At 46.4% G+C, this 15,443-nt stretch overlaps 1 protein-coding gene across 1 annotated transcript in view; it reads left to right on the top strand.

Annotated features, from left to right (window-relative positions):
* LOC119974660 (ion channel TACAN-like) overlaps positions 1 to 2,441 on the top strand; it is a 46,494-nt gene extending 44,053 nt beyond the window's left edge. Inside the window, exon 12 of the mRNA XM_038813737.1 lies at positions 1,928 to 2,441. Coding sequence (XP_038669665.1) covers positions 1,928 to 2,044 — 117 coding nt within the window. The 3' untranslated portion in view covers positions 2,045 to 2,441. The remainder of the gene's footprint in view (positions 1 to 1,927) is intronic.
* Positions 2,442 to 15,443: the final 13,002 nt, after the last annotated feature.

The raw sequence follows: 15,443 nt of genomic DNA, 5'->3' as shown, positions 1-15,443 counted from the left end.
CTGTACATTTCTGTGAACCTATTAGGTGGTCTTGCCCACTTTTCTTGTAGTGGCCAAAAAGAGATTATATTGTGCAAACCAGAGGGTAGAAATTACTACCTGTGACCATATCAAACAAATTGACCCAGTTGCCCATTTCAGACCGAGGTGAGGAGAACTTTCTTCTCTTGGAGGGTCATGAGTCTCTGGAACCCTCTTCCTCAATAGGAGCCTTTGAATATCTTTAAGGCCGAGGTAGATAGATTCTTGATTAACAAGGGAGTGTGGCATGGAGGGACCCAAACCCCCCGAAAATCAAACTATGGCTTTCGGACATGTCAGGTTTTCTGGGTATGGAACAAATGAAGTTCGTCTTGAGGGGATCTGTACTGGGGTTCGCCCGAAGGTGGCAACCATTCATCGACTTCTTCGCGGGAGAGTGAACGTCAGCGGGGGAGGGGGGGGGGAAAGAGGGGGGAGAGGGTAGATTAGAGTAGAGTAGGAGGGATAAATAGGCAGGTAGTGTCTATGGGAGAGGAGCGGGTATGTGCAGTATGGTTTGATTGAAATATCGGTTTTATGTTGATGTTTGCACATTTGTGTTATCTGTAACTGTTTACAATGCCACAAAATACCTCAATAAAATTGTTTTTTTTTTTTTTTAAAAAACCAAGGAAGTGAAAGGTTATCGGGGGGGGTAGGCAGGAATATGTGGTTGAGGCCAGAATCAGATTAGCCATCATATTGAATGGATGAGCAGGCTTGAGGGGCCAAATGGCCTCTCCCACTTCTAATTCAAAGGTTTGTTGTCTTAAAGGAAGAGTTCAAATAAAGGGGTTGACACGTTCATTAGAATTGTGAAGAGAGGAATTGGGATAGAATGAGTTAAGTGACAGCACTAATAGTAATTTCAACCCATCGCCAACTCTAGACTCAGAGGTTTACAGCCCAGAAAGAGGCCCTTCAGCCCAGTGTGACTGTGCCAGCCATCACCACCTATCCATTCTCAACCCATTTTCAAGCATTTGGTCTGTAGCCCTTTATAAGCAATGGTGTTTCAAGTGCTCATCTAAATGTCTCTGAAATGTTTCTTTGGTGGAGTGTCCCTTAGTTCCCAGAAAAGATGCATAGGTTAGTTTAAGGGATTATTGGGATAAGGAAGAGGAGTAGTCTTGGGTGGAGTGTTCTTTCAGAGGGTGGGTGCAGACTTGATGCACCGAATGGCCTCCTTCTGCACAGTAGCGATCCTATGATTAAATGTTATGAGGGGTTGTGAGGGTTCCTGCCTCTACTACTCACTCTTTCAGGCAGTGAGTTACATATTCCCACCATCCTCTGGATGAAAAGGATTTTCCTCAAGTGCCCTCTAAATCTCCTGCCCCTTACCTTACATCTGTGCCTACTGGCTATTGACTCCTCTACTAAGGGGAAATGTTCCTTCCTAACTACCCTATCTCTGCCCCTCGGGTCCCTCCTCAACCTTCTCTGCTCTCAGGTGAACAGCCCCAGCCTAACCAGTCTCTCTCCAGAGCTGAAACGCTTCTGCCCAGGCAACATCCTGGTGACTTCTCTGCTCCCTTTCCAGTACAATCACATCTTAAAAGACGTAAAATTGGGAATAATACAAAACAAAAGCATTACAAAGACTTGTTCAAACTAGATTAGCTAGTTAAATATCCTCCCTTCCATTCTGCACAGACTAATTAGTTCCAGCAATAATTATAATTCCATGGTTCCCTCAGGAATTACATGTTCAGGGGAGTGAAGTTGTCACTGTTCCTGAGCAGACCAGTGGGTTAGGCCACTTATCAGCTGGCAAAAAACTGACAGTATTTCAACATCCGGCAAAAGACTGAGGCAACTGGGGGGTCCCACTGTGTGAGAATCGATTGGCGTTTCCACCCTGGATTCTTGTTCTTGGCCTCACTCGCTGTATGTTTGTTTGCAGGTTTCCATGTGCGGCCTTGCCTTCCTCGTTCTCTTCCTGGGAAATTTCCTGACAACCGTTCGAGTCATCTACCAAAAGCAGAAACAGAGGGAGGAAAAAGTTAATAAACAGTTGTGAAAGACCAGGAAGAGAGAGAGAAGAAGATTTGGTCCTATTATTGTTTTGTACTGATGAAATGCAGCCGCTTTGTGTTGTCGCTTCTTCCTCTTCTGTGATCGTCTGTCTTGTCCAGTTTGGCACCAGGGGCGGCAGATGAGCTGTGGAGGTGTGCGCATGTGGAGTATGTTGATTTAAGATCTGACTCTGCTAAAATAATCACCAAATAAAATTATACAGGCCCACTCTCCACTGTACTGCTGACACACTCTTATGTTTCTCCTATGTGAAACTGGGGTTGCCAACCCTCCAGGAGTGTTCAGGAGTCTCCAGGAATTGAAGATCAATCTCCAGGACACTGATGTGTGCGACCCTGAAGAAAATTCATCAGGACATTAAAAAGGATTTTTTTGTGCCATTTCATTGAACACTTCCATGTACCAGGTACAAAAATATTGCAAAACGCGGGTGGGGGGGGTATAAAAGGTCAGTAGTAGAGACATCGGATTTGGTATGCAATACAGGCATTGCATGGAGGTCATGGGTCAGTGTCACCAGATGTTCGATGATCCATAAGGTCTGGGAAGGTGAATGGCAAGTGGCCCCTGGATGATAGGTCTTAAATTCCATGCAGCAGTAGTATTTGGGCTCAGCATGCCCATCGGTCTCCCTAACATTGTCAGAACAGGTGGCCAGTTGCATCACAGAGAGGCCAATCACCCTCGCATTTGGGCTCAGTGAGAAGGGGAAATCACCGAGGAACATGTACTCTCATGTCAGTGTGATGCTGGAATAGGTGAGAGAGGGCAGGTTACTCCTATATCATTCTGCCCTTGTCCTGCAGGAAGAGCGAGCTCATAACAGGTGAGACGGCTTGAATGGGTGGTGGCATTGTCAACCTTTACCAATTGACACCAATGGAGAAAATGGCACTTGATAACGTGTGGGTGCAATCGTTGGCAAGATTGGTGGCCATGATGAGCATGGTAAATTTGTAGCTCTATCCACAGGAGGAATCGTCTGCCCAATGCTACCTATGGCTCTACAGCTGTTATCTATGGGGTTGGTTGTGTTGAGGTACCAGCTGAGTAGCCCGAGTTCACAACACCACCTACTCGTTTCGCCCACAGGGCCAGCAGTGACGGTGGAGTAACGGCATTCTGTGCAGTGAGTGTCGGCCTCCTTGGTGGAGGAAGTCTCCACAGAACTTGTACCGTGACAATCCACCAACACAGACAGGTTCATCTTGAATAGGGCCTCCATTGAGATTAGGAGGAGGAGCACTGGGTGAGCCAGCACATCACCCATGGAGAGCAAGGAGAGGGAGAGAGGTACATTCAGCTATGCACACAGCCAGGGGTCACAAACAAGGAGGGTTTTTCTGGAATATCGGAGACAGATAGGTTCCTCAATGTCAGAGACACTGATGCATTGTGGCGCCACGGAGAGTCAATAGAGGAGTTAATGCAGTCACGTTCCTCAGTTAGGACCCGGGGATTTGAGTGCTCGAGCTCTGAGTGGCCACCATCACAGGCACAGAGTGATTGCCCATGGCCGATGATGGTGTAGAGATAGTGGAGTGGGTTCCAGCTGCGTTCCATTGATGCCCTTGACCAGCATTTTGAGGCAGTCATGTGAAAGTCGAAAAGGTTGCTGAGGGGCCATGCCTCGGGGCCTATCTGCATTGTACCTCGTCTCCTTGGCCCCTCTGACTGAGGAGGCTTCCCTGCCGCAAAAGCCTTGTGACAGGGCCTGACCCCCGCAATGTGGAGGAGCCCCATGGGTCTATCCAAGGTGAGAACAGACATCCTGGGAAGCTCAGCTAGATGCAAGTAGAATGGAGCAGGCTGTGGGTAGCAATGGGATTATTCTGATGTGCTTGCTCACTGGATAATGTCTCTCTGATAGAAGGCGAGTTCCAGGACTGGGGGAAACATGGCTGATTCAGCCTGATCATTGTGCCCATGCCAGACTGCCAATTACTTGAAGTGGTCTAGGCTGCTGTCCGTGTTCCCCCTGCACCCCCCCCCCCCTCCCCCCACACACACACACAATTCCTGGGCACTGAACCTCTCTGCAACACCACCTTCAATCCTCATTCTCCTCCGAGAAAGGGTGGCGATTCAGGTCCTCCTGCTCATGCAGCTCCCTGTAATGCCACATTGTACAGTGCAGAGCAAATGGCCACAATACAGGAGGGCATCAGCTGATTGGTCAAGGCAATGGAAGTGTGTCTTCAAGGTGCCAATGGTCAACGCAATGTGAGTTCAGGCTAGGAGATGGCACCTCTCTGGATACGGAACAGCTATCAAGCGTCAAGACCGAGATGAGGAGGAATTTCTTCTCTTTGGTAGCGAATGTTTGGAATTCTTTACTGCAGAGGCTGGGAGTTAAGTATGTTCAAGGCTGAGATAGACAGATTATTAACTTGTAATGCTATGGAGGGTTATGACGATAAAGCGGGAAAGTGGAGTTGAAGATTATAACATTAGATCAGTCATGATCCCATTGAATGTTGGAGCAGTCTCAATGGGCCGAATTGCCTACTCTGCTCCTGTGTCTTGTGGTCTCCTCAAGAGGTTAACTTTTTTTCCTCAGCAACTACCCACAGAGTCTGGATATTGGCTTGAAGATGTTCTCTCGAAGGAAAAATGTATCATGACAGCTGTCCAGAAACAGAGTACACACCTGCAAGATGTACTTCCTGTGGTCACAAACCAGTTGGTCATTTTCCTGTTGAGGAACGTGGCTGGCATATCTGTTGGTGCCCTCCGTGCCTGCACTGACCCATCTGTCTCAAAGTGGATGCAGTCCTCCACACTCTGGAATAGGACGTCCATGACCTGCTGATGGTGCGTTAAGCTGTCAACTGTGGAATTTCATCCCAGTCCGCAGCTGATCCCTGGAATGATCCAGATACATAGGCGTTCGGGGTGATGGTGACATTGACGGATGCAGGTAGGGAGCTGTCATGGGGGCTATGAGACATCAGGTCATTGTGCACCAAAGAACAAATATCAGAGACCAACTCGCTGGACAGGTGCAGTCGTCTCCAGAACTGGCACTCTGCCATCTGCAGGTAGCTAGTTAATGGGTGGCCCTGGGAAGCACCATTTACCTCTGCAGCCCCTCGCTCTGCTGTAACCAAAGAGAAAATGCTGGAAAATCTCAGCAGGTCTGGCAGCATCTGTAGGGAGAGAAAAGAGCTAACGTTTTGAGTCCAGATGGCCCTTTGTCAGATTCCAGCATCCACAGTAATTTGCATTTACCATTGCTGTACTGTTCTGGCTTCCAACTATCCAAGAGAATGTATCTGCTGTAGCTCTTCCTCTCGAATCTGAATGTCAGAACAGCCTGCATCCATCTCGTCGCACTCAACCAGTCCTGTACCAGACTCCCCGAACAGGTGCCGGAATGTGGCGACTAGGGGCTTTTCACAGTAACTTCATTTGAAGCCTACTCGTGACAATAAGCGATTTTCATTCATTTCATTTCAACTGGTGCTTGTTCAATTAGCAAGGCTTCCCCTGGCATCCTCTGCTGCCCAAATGATGCCTGCAGCTTGGCATCCTATCTCAGGACTCCCACCTCTCACTAACAGCTACTGCTGAGAGGCTTGTATTTATGACAACCCTGTGCCCCCCAGTTGTGCATTTATTCTCCCTTGTAAATAGGTTTCTCAGTGTATCCAATGTGTGCACACCAGTGGTACCTGGAGGAAGGAGAGACTGGCTGTGAGCAGGAGAAGGAGAAGGCTGTCAATCCCTTCCACCTAAATCTCCTTACCACGACTGGTGAGGAAGCCATCTCCCTTTTCTTTCTTCCTTGGAACCTGGGCAATTCTACTGTGGAGATGCACAGCAGTCATACCCTTAGAATTTTTAGAATTCCTACAGTGCAGAAGGAGGCCATTCAGCCAATCAAGTCTGCACCGAGCCTCTAAAAGAGCTCCCACACTAGCCTCGTAACCCAACCTAAGCTTTTGGACTCCTAAGGGGCAATTTAGCATGGTCAATCCACCTAACCTGCACTTCTTTGGACTGTGGGAGAAAACCCACACAGACACAGGGAGGATGTACAAACTCCACACAGACAGCCACTCAAGGCCGGAATTGAAATCGGGTCCCTGGTGCTGTGAGCAGCAGTGCTAACCACTGTGCCACGTGTCACCCTCACTTGTGCAAGACACTGCAGGTTCTCCGTGCCTCCCAATTGAAAATTTAATGAGCTCATCAATGGACTCAGTGCAACAATTCATCAGATATGTGGCGGTTTCTGGTTTTCCTTCTCCTTCCTCCCTTTGAAAATCACACTGTGTTCCAGAGGCAGTGGGATTCTGCACTGCCCACTGGGAGCATGATTTTCACGTCTCCACCCGTTCCTGGCCTCACTGTCATTTGAAGATGTTTCTCTCATCACAGATGCTGCTTGACCTGCTGACGAGTGCAGGGGTTCTGCATCTTGCATAGTTTATCAGAAAATATTTATTAACTATTTGTAACTATATACATGTATACAGTATAAGGTCTCAGCTAGGAGCTGTATCAACGCTTGCCTCTGCACATGTCTCTGTCCAGTACAAAGCTGCCCTCTAGGCATGGATCATGTGTTACTTTACATCGCAATGGGGGCTGTACTGTACACCACCCTACATTAACCCTTTCTATGTCAGACCCTTATACTACACCTCCCTCCAATACTTTATCCAATATATTTACAATGCATTCCTGTTTGCCCAACAGATTTACATTACCTCAACGACCCCCCCCCCCCCCCCCCCCCAACTTCCACCCAAGTCACTGTGTTTACAGGTTCAGGTGCTCTGGAGGCTTTAGAATTCGTCCAGATGCCTTTGGTAGACTTTGTTGTACTGGCTCAACCTTGATAAATAGGAGGTTGTTTTGGCTGTGGTCAGTCTGCCGCTTGGTTGAGATATAACCTTTTCATGCAACACGTGATTGGGGTCTGGAATGCGTTGCCTGGAAGTGTGGTGGAGACAGATTCAATCGAGACATTCAAGAGGACATTAGGTTATTACTTGACCAGAAACAGTGTACAGGAGTATGAGGAATAGCACTGCATCTTGATGCTCATTTGGAGAGCCAGTGCTGATACAGTGGGCCAAATGGCCTCTTTCTGCACTGAACCAATTGTGATCTTAATTTCTTCAGTCTTTCTAGTTGTACCGCTCCTTCACAACTCCCTATCAATAGTCAGCAGTTCATCCCGTTCCTTACAGGGAGAACTAACTCTCAGCTCATCTATAGTGCTCATTCTGCTTTTCTTCCTATGCGCTGTTTGCTATGATGCACATTGGGACTTTGACAAAGTCATCTACACCTGCTGAGATTGTCCACTATTTTCTGTTTTTGTTTCTTCCTATTAGAACATAGAACAGTACAGCACAGAACAGGCCCTTCGGCCCTCGATGTTGTGCCGAGCAATGATCACCCTACTCAAACCCACGTATCCACCCTATACCCGTAACCCCCCTTAACCTTACATTTTAGGACACTACGGGCAATTTAGCATGGCCAATCCACCTAACCCGCACATCTTTGGACTGTGGGAGGAAACCGGAGCACCCGGAGGAAACCCACGCACACACGGGGAGGACGTGCAGACTCCGCACAGACAGTGACCCAGCCGGGAATCGAACCTGGGACCCTGGAGCTGTGAAGCATTTATGCTAACCACCATGCTACCGTGCCGCCCCTATTGTATGGGTGTGTATTATCAACCAGCTTACCTTGTAGTTTATCTTTCTGTTCAACAATGTCCTTGTGGGTTTGCTTCCTTGCCTCACTGAGATGTGCTTGTGCTCGGTTGATGGCTGCTTCTTTGTTCCAGCATCTCTGGTTAACAGTTGTACTGGTCCAAGTTTGCACTATCTGTGTCTTGAGGTTTCTTTCCGACAGATGTCAGAGGTTGAACTCTTCTTGCTGCTGACTGTCTTCCACTTGTAACATCGTGGGAGCCATCCAAGACGTTGGCTGGACTGACCACTGAGGAGCTTGTTACATCTGCAAAGACAAACCAGCTCTGTAGCGTGAAGACAATCCTGAGCTGAAGTCCCAGTTGAGAGTATCTTTTCTGTTGACGCTCTTGGGAATTTGCAGTTTTGTGTCATTGACAACAGTGAATGCTTAGTGTAACACAGGCATCTCTGCTCGGAAGAGAAAAGACCTGGTTGAAAAAGACAGATGATGTCCATGACTTCAAAGATCTGCTTGCTGCCAAACCTTAATGGTTCTAGAATCTTGCTCACAACCAGAAGCCTGATTCTTCCAGGCCCATAAAGTAATGTGTCTGTTGTTCATAGCCAATGGTTCCTCACTGAGAGCCAGTAACACCTGCTCCCATGTCCAGTTTACGGTTGAAGACCATTAACCAAGACGTCCATATTCCAGAATGAAATTCCCCTTTCTTTGATCTCACCTAACAATCATACTTGTGTTTTCTCTTGTGGTAGCTCGACCTAATGGATTAACTTGGGATCACCTGTACATGTGGTTGTGTTAGCCTGACATTTGTTTTCTGGAGTGTCTTATGCAGTTGCAATTAAAACATTATGCTGAGACTGCCAGACATTGACCATGCCTGTCAAGTCACTTGGCTCCACAACACTGCCATGGTCACCCATCCTCTCGTGATCATTTAGGGTATTGTTTCTTTTGGCTTGAAATGTCCCTCCTCCTCTGCTGTTTTACCAGTTGGACAGTGGAGGGTTGCTTTGTACCATGGTTTGCTTTTGCCTCTTAAGATGAGTATGTGCCTCGAGGGGTAGTGGTAATGGTCAGCAAAAGGGTACGGTACCAGATAGAGAAGGTGGTTGCCGATCAGGGGGGTATATATGTGATTGTGACAGGGGCGCTGGAGGGGAGGCTAGTGGTGCTGGTAAGTGTATATGGTTCCAATTGGGACGATGTGGGATTCGCAAAGTTGCGTGGGGCCATCCCCGACTTAGACACACACAAACTGATAGGGGAGGGGCACTGGAACTTAGTGCAGGAGCCAAAATTGAACAGGTCATGGCTGCGCTCGCTAGTCCCGTCAGGGGGATCGAAGGAGTTGGCTGGGCTAATGGTGGAAATGGGAGGGGTGGACCCTTGGAGGTTTCTGCACCCGAGGCAGCAGGAGTACTCGTTTTTCTCAGCGGTCCATAAGGTATACTCGCGGATTGACTTTTTCATGGTGGGGAAGGTGCTGCTGGCTGGGGTTAAAGGGCGGGTGTACTCAGCAATTGCAATATCAGATCATGCTCCGCATTGGCTGGATATGGTACTGGAGAAGGGGATGGTACAGAGACCAGGGTGGAAGTTAGATGTGGGACTGTTGGGGGACCAAGGGTTCTGTGACAATATTGAAACAGTAATCAAGGAATATGTAGGTTTTAACTGCACGGGTGAGGTGTCAAAGGCGGTTGTCTGGGAGGCTTTAAAGGTGGCGGTGAGGGGTGAAGTGATCTTGTTTAAGGTTAGGCTAGACAAAGAGGAGAGGTTGGAACATCAGAGGGTAATCGATGAGATGCTGGCGGTAGACAGGAGGTATGCAGAAGATAGGGACCCAGCACAGTTGGAAAAGAGGAAGGAAGAGGGCAGCACGGTAGCATGGTGGTTAGCATAAATGCTTCACAGCTCCAGGGTCCCAGGTTCGATTCCCGGCTGGGTCACTGTCTGTGCGGAGTCTGCACGTCCTCCCCGTGTGTGCGTGGGTTTCCTCCGGGTGCTCCGGTTTCCTCCCACAGTCCAAAGATGTGCGGGTTAGGTGGATTGGCCATGCTAAATTGCCCGTAGTGTCCTAAAAAGTAAGGTTAAGGGGGGGGTTGTTGGGTTACGGGTATAGGGTGGGTACGTGGGTTTGAGGAGGGTTATCATTGCTCGGCACAACATCGAGAGCCGAAGGGCCTGTTCTGTGCTGTACTGTTCTATGTTCTAACTCCAAGCCAGCTGTGACCGACTATCTACCAGGAAGGCAGTGCACCAATTGAGGCGAACAAGGGGGGGTAGTTTACGAGCATGGAGAGAAGGTGGGCCCTATGTTGGAGGGAGACAGGGCTACATTAGAGGGGGCGATAGTGGAGCAGGAGATAAAAGATGCGATTGAGAGGATCCAGTCAGAGAAGGTGGCAGAGCCGGATGGGTTTCCGCTGGAATATTATAAAAAATTCAAAAATAGCTGGTACCGCTGATGGTGGGGATGTTTGATGGGGCCATAGAAAATGGGGTGTTACCGCAAACTTTGGGGCACGCATCAATTTCCCCGTTACTTAAGAATGATAAGGATCCGACGGAGTGTGGGTCGTATAGGGGTAGATGTATGTGAACGTTGCGGGGGGGGGCAAACCACGTTCATGTGTTTTGGTCCTGTCCATAGCTGGAGGCTACTGGAAGGAGGTGTTTAGGGTAATCTCTAAAGTGGTTCATGTGAAACTGGACCTGGGCAATTTCTGAGATATGTCCTGGTTTTAAGATAAGTCACTCATCAGAGCCTTCAGTCATTCTGTGCATCTCATTAACGATGGAGTCAACAGAAAATGTGTCAAATGATCATAGACTTCACATGCAGATGGAGGCCATTGGGCCCATCGAGTCTGCACCAGCCCTTGGTAAGAGCACCGCACCCAAGCCCCACAGCTCCTGTAACCCAGTAACCCCAACTAACCTTTTTGGACACCAAGGGCAATTTATCATGGCCAATTCACCTAACCTGCACATCTTTCGACTGTGGGAGGAAACCGGAGTACCCGGAGGAAACCCACGCAGACACGAGGAGAACGTGCAGACTCCGCACAGACAGTGACCCAAGTTGGGAATCGAACCTGGGACGCTGGTGAGGGGAGAAGTAGGGAACCCGGAAGCTTTGGCCTTGGAAAGGGAGCAGGGGGAATAAGAAATGGTTGAGGATATTGTGAAGCCACCATAATGAATGTCTCAATTGTTGACGGACAGCAGGACTTCACTTCAATCTTTAAACGTGCCCCTGCAGAAGACAATGGTCCCACGAGCATGTGTTGCCTAACCTCCACTGTCTCTACCTCACCCATAGTCAACATTTATGATCCCCTTTTTAAAATAGATCTCGAAGAAGTAACATGCTGTCTCCTGCTATATCTCAGCTGTTGGAAATCTTCAATGGATGACCATGGAACTGTCTTGGAACCATAGAACATTAGGCTGATAGTGCCTGGACTTGCTGTGGCTGTTATCCCAGTCTTCTATCCAAGTTGCAATGAGTGTTCAGGAGACTTTCAAGAGAAATTCCAGGCACTAGGTGTTTATAGCACTAATTAAATCCTTAGCACTAATTAAATCCTTCAGCTCAACTTGTCTATACCAGATTTATGCTCCAGAAAGTCCAAACGTTTCTCACGGTGTTGGTACTTAGTTGCAATTTTTTTTCTTTTACCTTTATCCTCGAACGATAGCTCCGAAAATGGCCTTGAATCCTGACTTTCTGGTTCAGAAGCAAGAGGGTACTAATGAGCCAAGAAAATATTAACATAATTCAAAGAAGACTTTGGATATTCCCTGCCTTGGCTGGCATTTCCCATCGTCAACAGATGTGACTGATCATTAACCTTGCTTGCTGTGTTTGGAGCCTTGCTAATTGGTTGCAGCTTGTCTCTCAAAATAATGTTGACTACGGTCCTAATGTGTTGGTTGCAAAACAGATTGGAATGTCTTCTGATACTATACAAGTGGAGATTCTTTCCTTCATACTGAACAATCCTCGGAGGGAGAATCCAATTAGGTGTTTGAGCATTTCTTTTATGTTGTCACACTTAAGCCTCCCAACAATTCAAATTAATTTCAGGCCACTGAAGCTTGTCTGACACAAATGATGGCTTGGCTCACTGATGATGCAGCTCATGAAGTAAACGTTTTTTTTTCATGCGGCTGAATTTTCAAAACCTGCTCTCAAAGAACAGAAGAACAGTGCAGCCCCATATTGTGATCAAGCGAGGGGGTCAGATTGCTCCCGTTTTCCCATTCATTTGACTGTAACATGTTTTAAGAATTCAATTCAGTGAGCACTTCATAGTTTGTGCTGTGAGCAAAAGATTCAAGATCAGACAAGTTTAGTTTTATTGTATTTAGGTTGGGTTTAAGTAAACATAATTAAGGAAGCAAGCTTACTTGTGCGCGCGCACACACACGGACACACTAGAGTGGGGAGGATGGATTAAGTAATTTAGAGTCCAGTAAAATTAAATGGCTACTTGGCTCTTGAAGGCTGGTGACTTGGCTGGCTTCTGGTTACAGTGTGTCCTGCTCCTCTCGGCCCCAAGACAGTTTAAAGGTGGAGACAAATTGATTTATCTGTTCTTCTAGACCCAGTAGCATTAGGTTGAATTATTTTTTTCAAAAAGCTCTGACACTTTTTGCAGTGAAAATTAGTATAAAGGGTTCAAAGTTGGATGGAGAGGGAAGGAACTCACTCAGGGTCTTCTTCCTTCAGTGTCTCAGTTGTTTGTCCGATTCTTCAGGGAGAGCAGATGCCAGGGAGAGCAGATGCTTAAGAGCACAGGGTCGTCTTGTCACTTGACCTTCTCACTCCAACTGCCTGGTGACCCAAATATGTGGCTAGTGTATTCCAGTTACCCTGATTAAATCATAGCTGGGAGTTCCTCTCCCATTATCCAAGTGGTTATGCCTAATGGTCTGTCTTCACCTCATTACAATTATTCCAGGTGTAGCTTTCCAGACAGTTGTCTCCATTTGAAATGTAGGAGGTATAATGCCGGAAATATGCAACTATCTTGTGATCCCGCTGGAATGTGGCTTTCAGCTCGAGTCAGGGGTTCCAGTTAATAAATTCAAAAGATGAGATATAAAGCATGGTTTCCTCACATCCTCAATCTTAAAGCCGCCTATGTGCTGTAACTCTGTAATCCTCAGCACCCCACCATAACAAAACTCTCATTAACCCAAAGCAAAACAATGTGGATGCTGGAAATCTGAAATAACAGGAAATTCTGGAAGTAGGCAGCAGGTCAATCATTATTAATGAGAAAAGTAACCGTTTGAACTTTCGGCTTATGACCTTTCATCTGAACTGGGAAAAGAGTGAAGAGGGGAGGAAAGAACAAAATTAAAGTTAAAAAAACTCTGCAAATATGCTGCCGGTCAAGCAGCATCTAAGGGGGGAGAAAAAAATTGTGTTTCGGAGAGAACTTAGCAGAAGTGCTCAGACCTTTGGAAGTGAAAGGAACTCTCCCTCTCCTGCTTGCTAAGTGAAATAACTTCTCTATTGTTCTGAAACAAGAGTGCCTGACATCCTTTGCTGTACCAGCTAATTAAGTACTTTTGAAGCATTGTTTTAGAAATAGGTAAACGTGGCAGTCAATGTGAACATTGCAAGCTCTCCTATTTAGTGCTCTCCCAAGTAGCAATGCACAAAGGCCCAAATCTATGTTAGCAATGTTGATTGAGGAATAAGCATTGTCGGAATCTCAGAAAGAACTCACCCACTCATCTTTGAAAAAGAATACTGTGGGATTCTTTCCATCTGACTGAGAAACAGGGCTTCAGATCAACATCACACCCGAATGATGGCACCTCATTGCACAGGAGCTTCACTCTAGATTTTCACATGCAAGTGAGATGGGAGTAGAGAATACAGTATGAAGCTGTATGTAAATCACTATTTCACTGGGAAGGACTGTTTGGGGTGTACAACTGTGGGAAGCGTGTTGTTGGGGGTATAGTCCCCATCAATTTAAGTCTGAAATTATTAATTAACTTCACCTCAGCAGGTTTGTTTGGGGGAAGAAAGAGTTTTAGATTTAAACTACTTGCTTAAAGAAGTGCTTTCTGACAACAGCCTGACAAGCAGAATGTTATTCCTCCAAGATACAGTCCTTTGCTAGTCTATTGTCTAAAGCAGTGGTTCTCAACCGGGGTCCACATGGACCCTGGGGGTCCATGTAACATTACTGGAGGTCCACACAAAAGAAATACCGAATTGGGGGTCCACGGTGATATTTTAGTGGTCCATAGAGCAATTCTACTTCAGAACAATTGTTATCACTGAGAATCAAGTAGAAGAAAAAAATGTTTGTTTTCATGATGAATATTCACCTTTCTCTCTCTCTCGCACTGACAAAGGTCAAAGAGAGATTATAATCTATCTAATTTACCTTGAGGGCTGAAGGGGCTCAGAACCAAAAAGGTGAATTTGCTGTGTTTATTTTTGTGGTACTGTATTCTGACAAAAAAAAATCCATACCGGTTGATGACAAATGGGTTTATTGTGCTTTAATGACAGTTGTTGTTGAAGATTGCCCGGGCTATTGTCCCCTAGGAACAGCCCGGAGGACCTTTAATGACAGAAGCAGCATATTAAATACCCACGGTATTTTTTTCTGTGGAATGGCTATGGGGGTCCACAAAAAAAAATTAAGAGGAAAAGGGGTCCATGGGTTAAAAAAGGTTGAGAACTCCTGGTCTAAAGCCTAGCTGCAAATCAGTTTTAGCTGGAGCATAGTAGTATTTTTTTTAATGGAAGGCTGTTTTCACCAGTGCCTATATTTCCAGCAGTCAGTGTTACAATACTTCATTTTGCATTAAGCTCTTTAAGCTATAATTCTATCCCAAGTAGTTCTTAGTTGAATATAATGGCTGCTCACAATTGATTTAACAATTTAATCATGCTCTTAAAATGATTGGCTCGAGAGTCAGCTCGTCCACAATGTGCAAAATCCCCAGGATTTTCTTTTGCTTTTCAGAGCGACTTGTGCTGACGTGGTTGCCTCAGTTTTCGAAGCCCACTGGTGAAAGCCAATCAGTGGTTCCTCACTGACTGGCCAGAGTTGCATAGTTTGGTGCACATTACAAGCTGATCCCACCCTCACCGGACACCCTTCAGATGCGCAATGCCAGTGAGGTAGATTGCAGCGCCCAATACATGGATGGATGGACAAGCAAAATTAAAATCGGGATTTTATAATTCTTTTAATGCTTTCCGAGACAAATTACATGATCGACTAAACAAAACATTGTAGGACTATTAAGGAGCTAGAGAAGGGCAAGTAAAAGAGAGAGAGAAAACACAAATGAGCTCGAGGTCAAATAAACATTGAATTCCACATTACATAGAGGCCACTGAGACAAGACTGTATTTGACAATATGTATACATGTTCCCAACTGGCAGCATACTGTTTGCAGTCAAATTGCATCTACAACTGAACAATAACTGGATGAAATCGGAAATCAAGAGTAGCCCAGCTTGTAGACTTGTACAGATTCCCCAGAGCTTTCAGCTGGCAAATACGGCTCTTTTCATTTGGTAACAAAAGGAACCAGAATGAACAGCAACGTCAACGTGCCATCAGCAACCTACTCCCAGTCAAGTCAACTTGCCAGCTTTAAATTTAATGGACGTATTGCACTGTAACAAATAAACCCGGGCCTTTTC

This window comes from Scyliorhinus canicula, chromosome 12 (genome assembly GCF_902713615.1).
Source record: "Scyliorhinus canicula chromosome 12, sScyCan1.1, whole genome shotgun sequence".
NCBI classification, from domain to species: Eukaryota; Metazoa; Chordata; class Chondrichthyes; order Carcharhiniformes; family Scyliorhinidae; genus Scyliorhinus; species Scyliorhinus canicula.
Note: the sequence above shows the minus strand (reverse complement) of the source record. Positions and strands in the feature narration are given on the sequence as shown.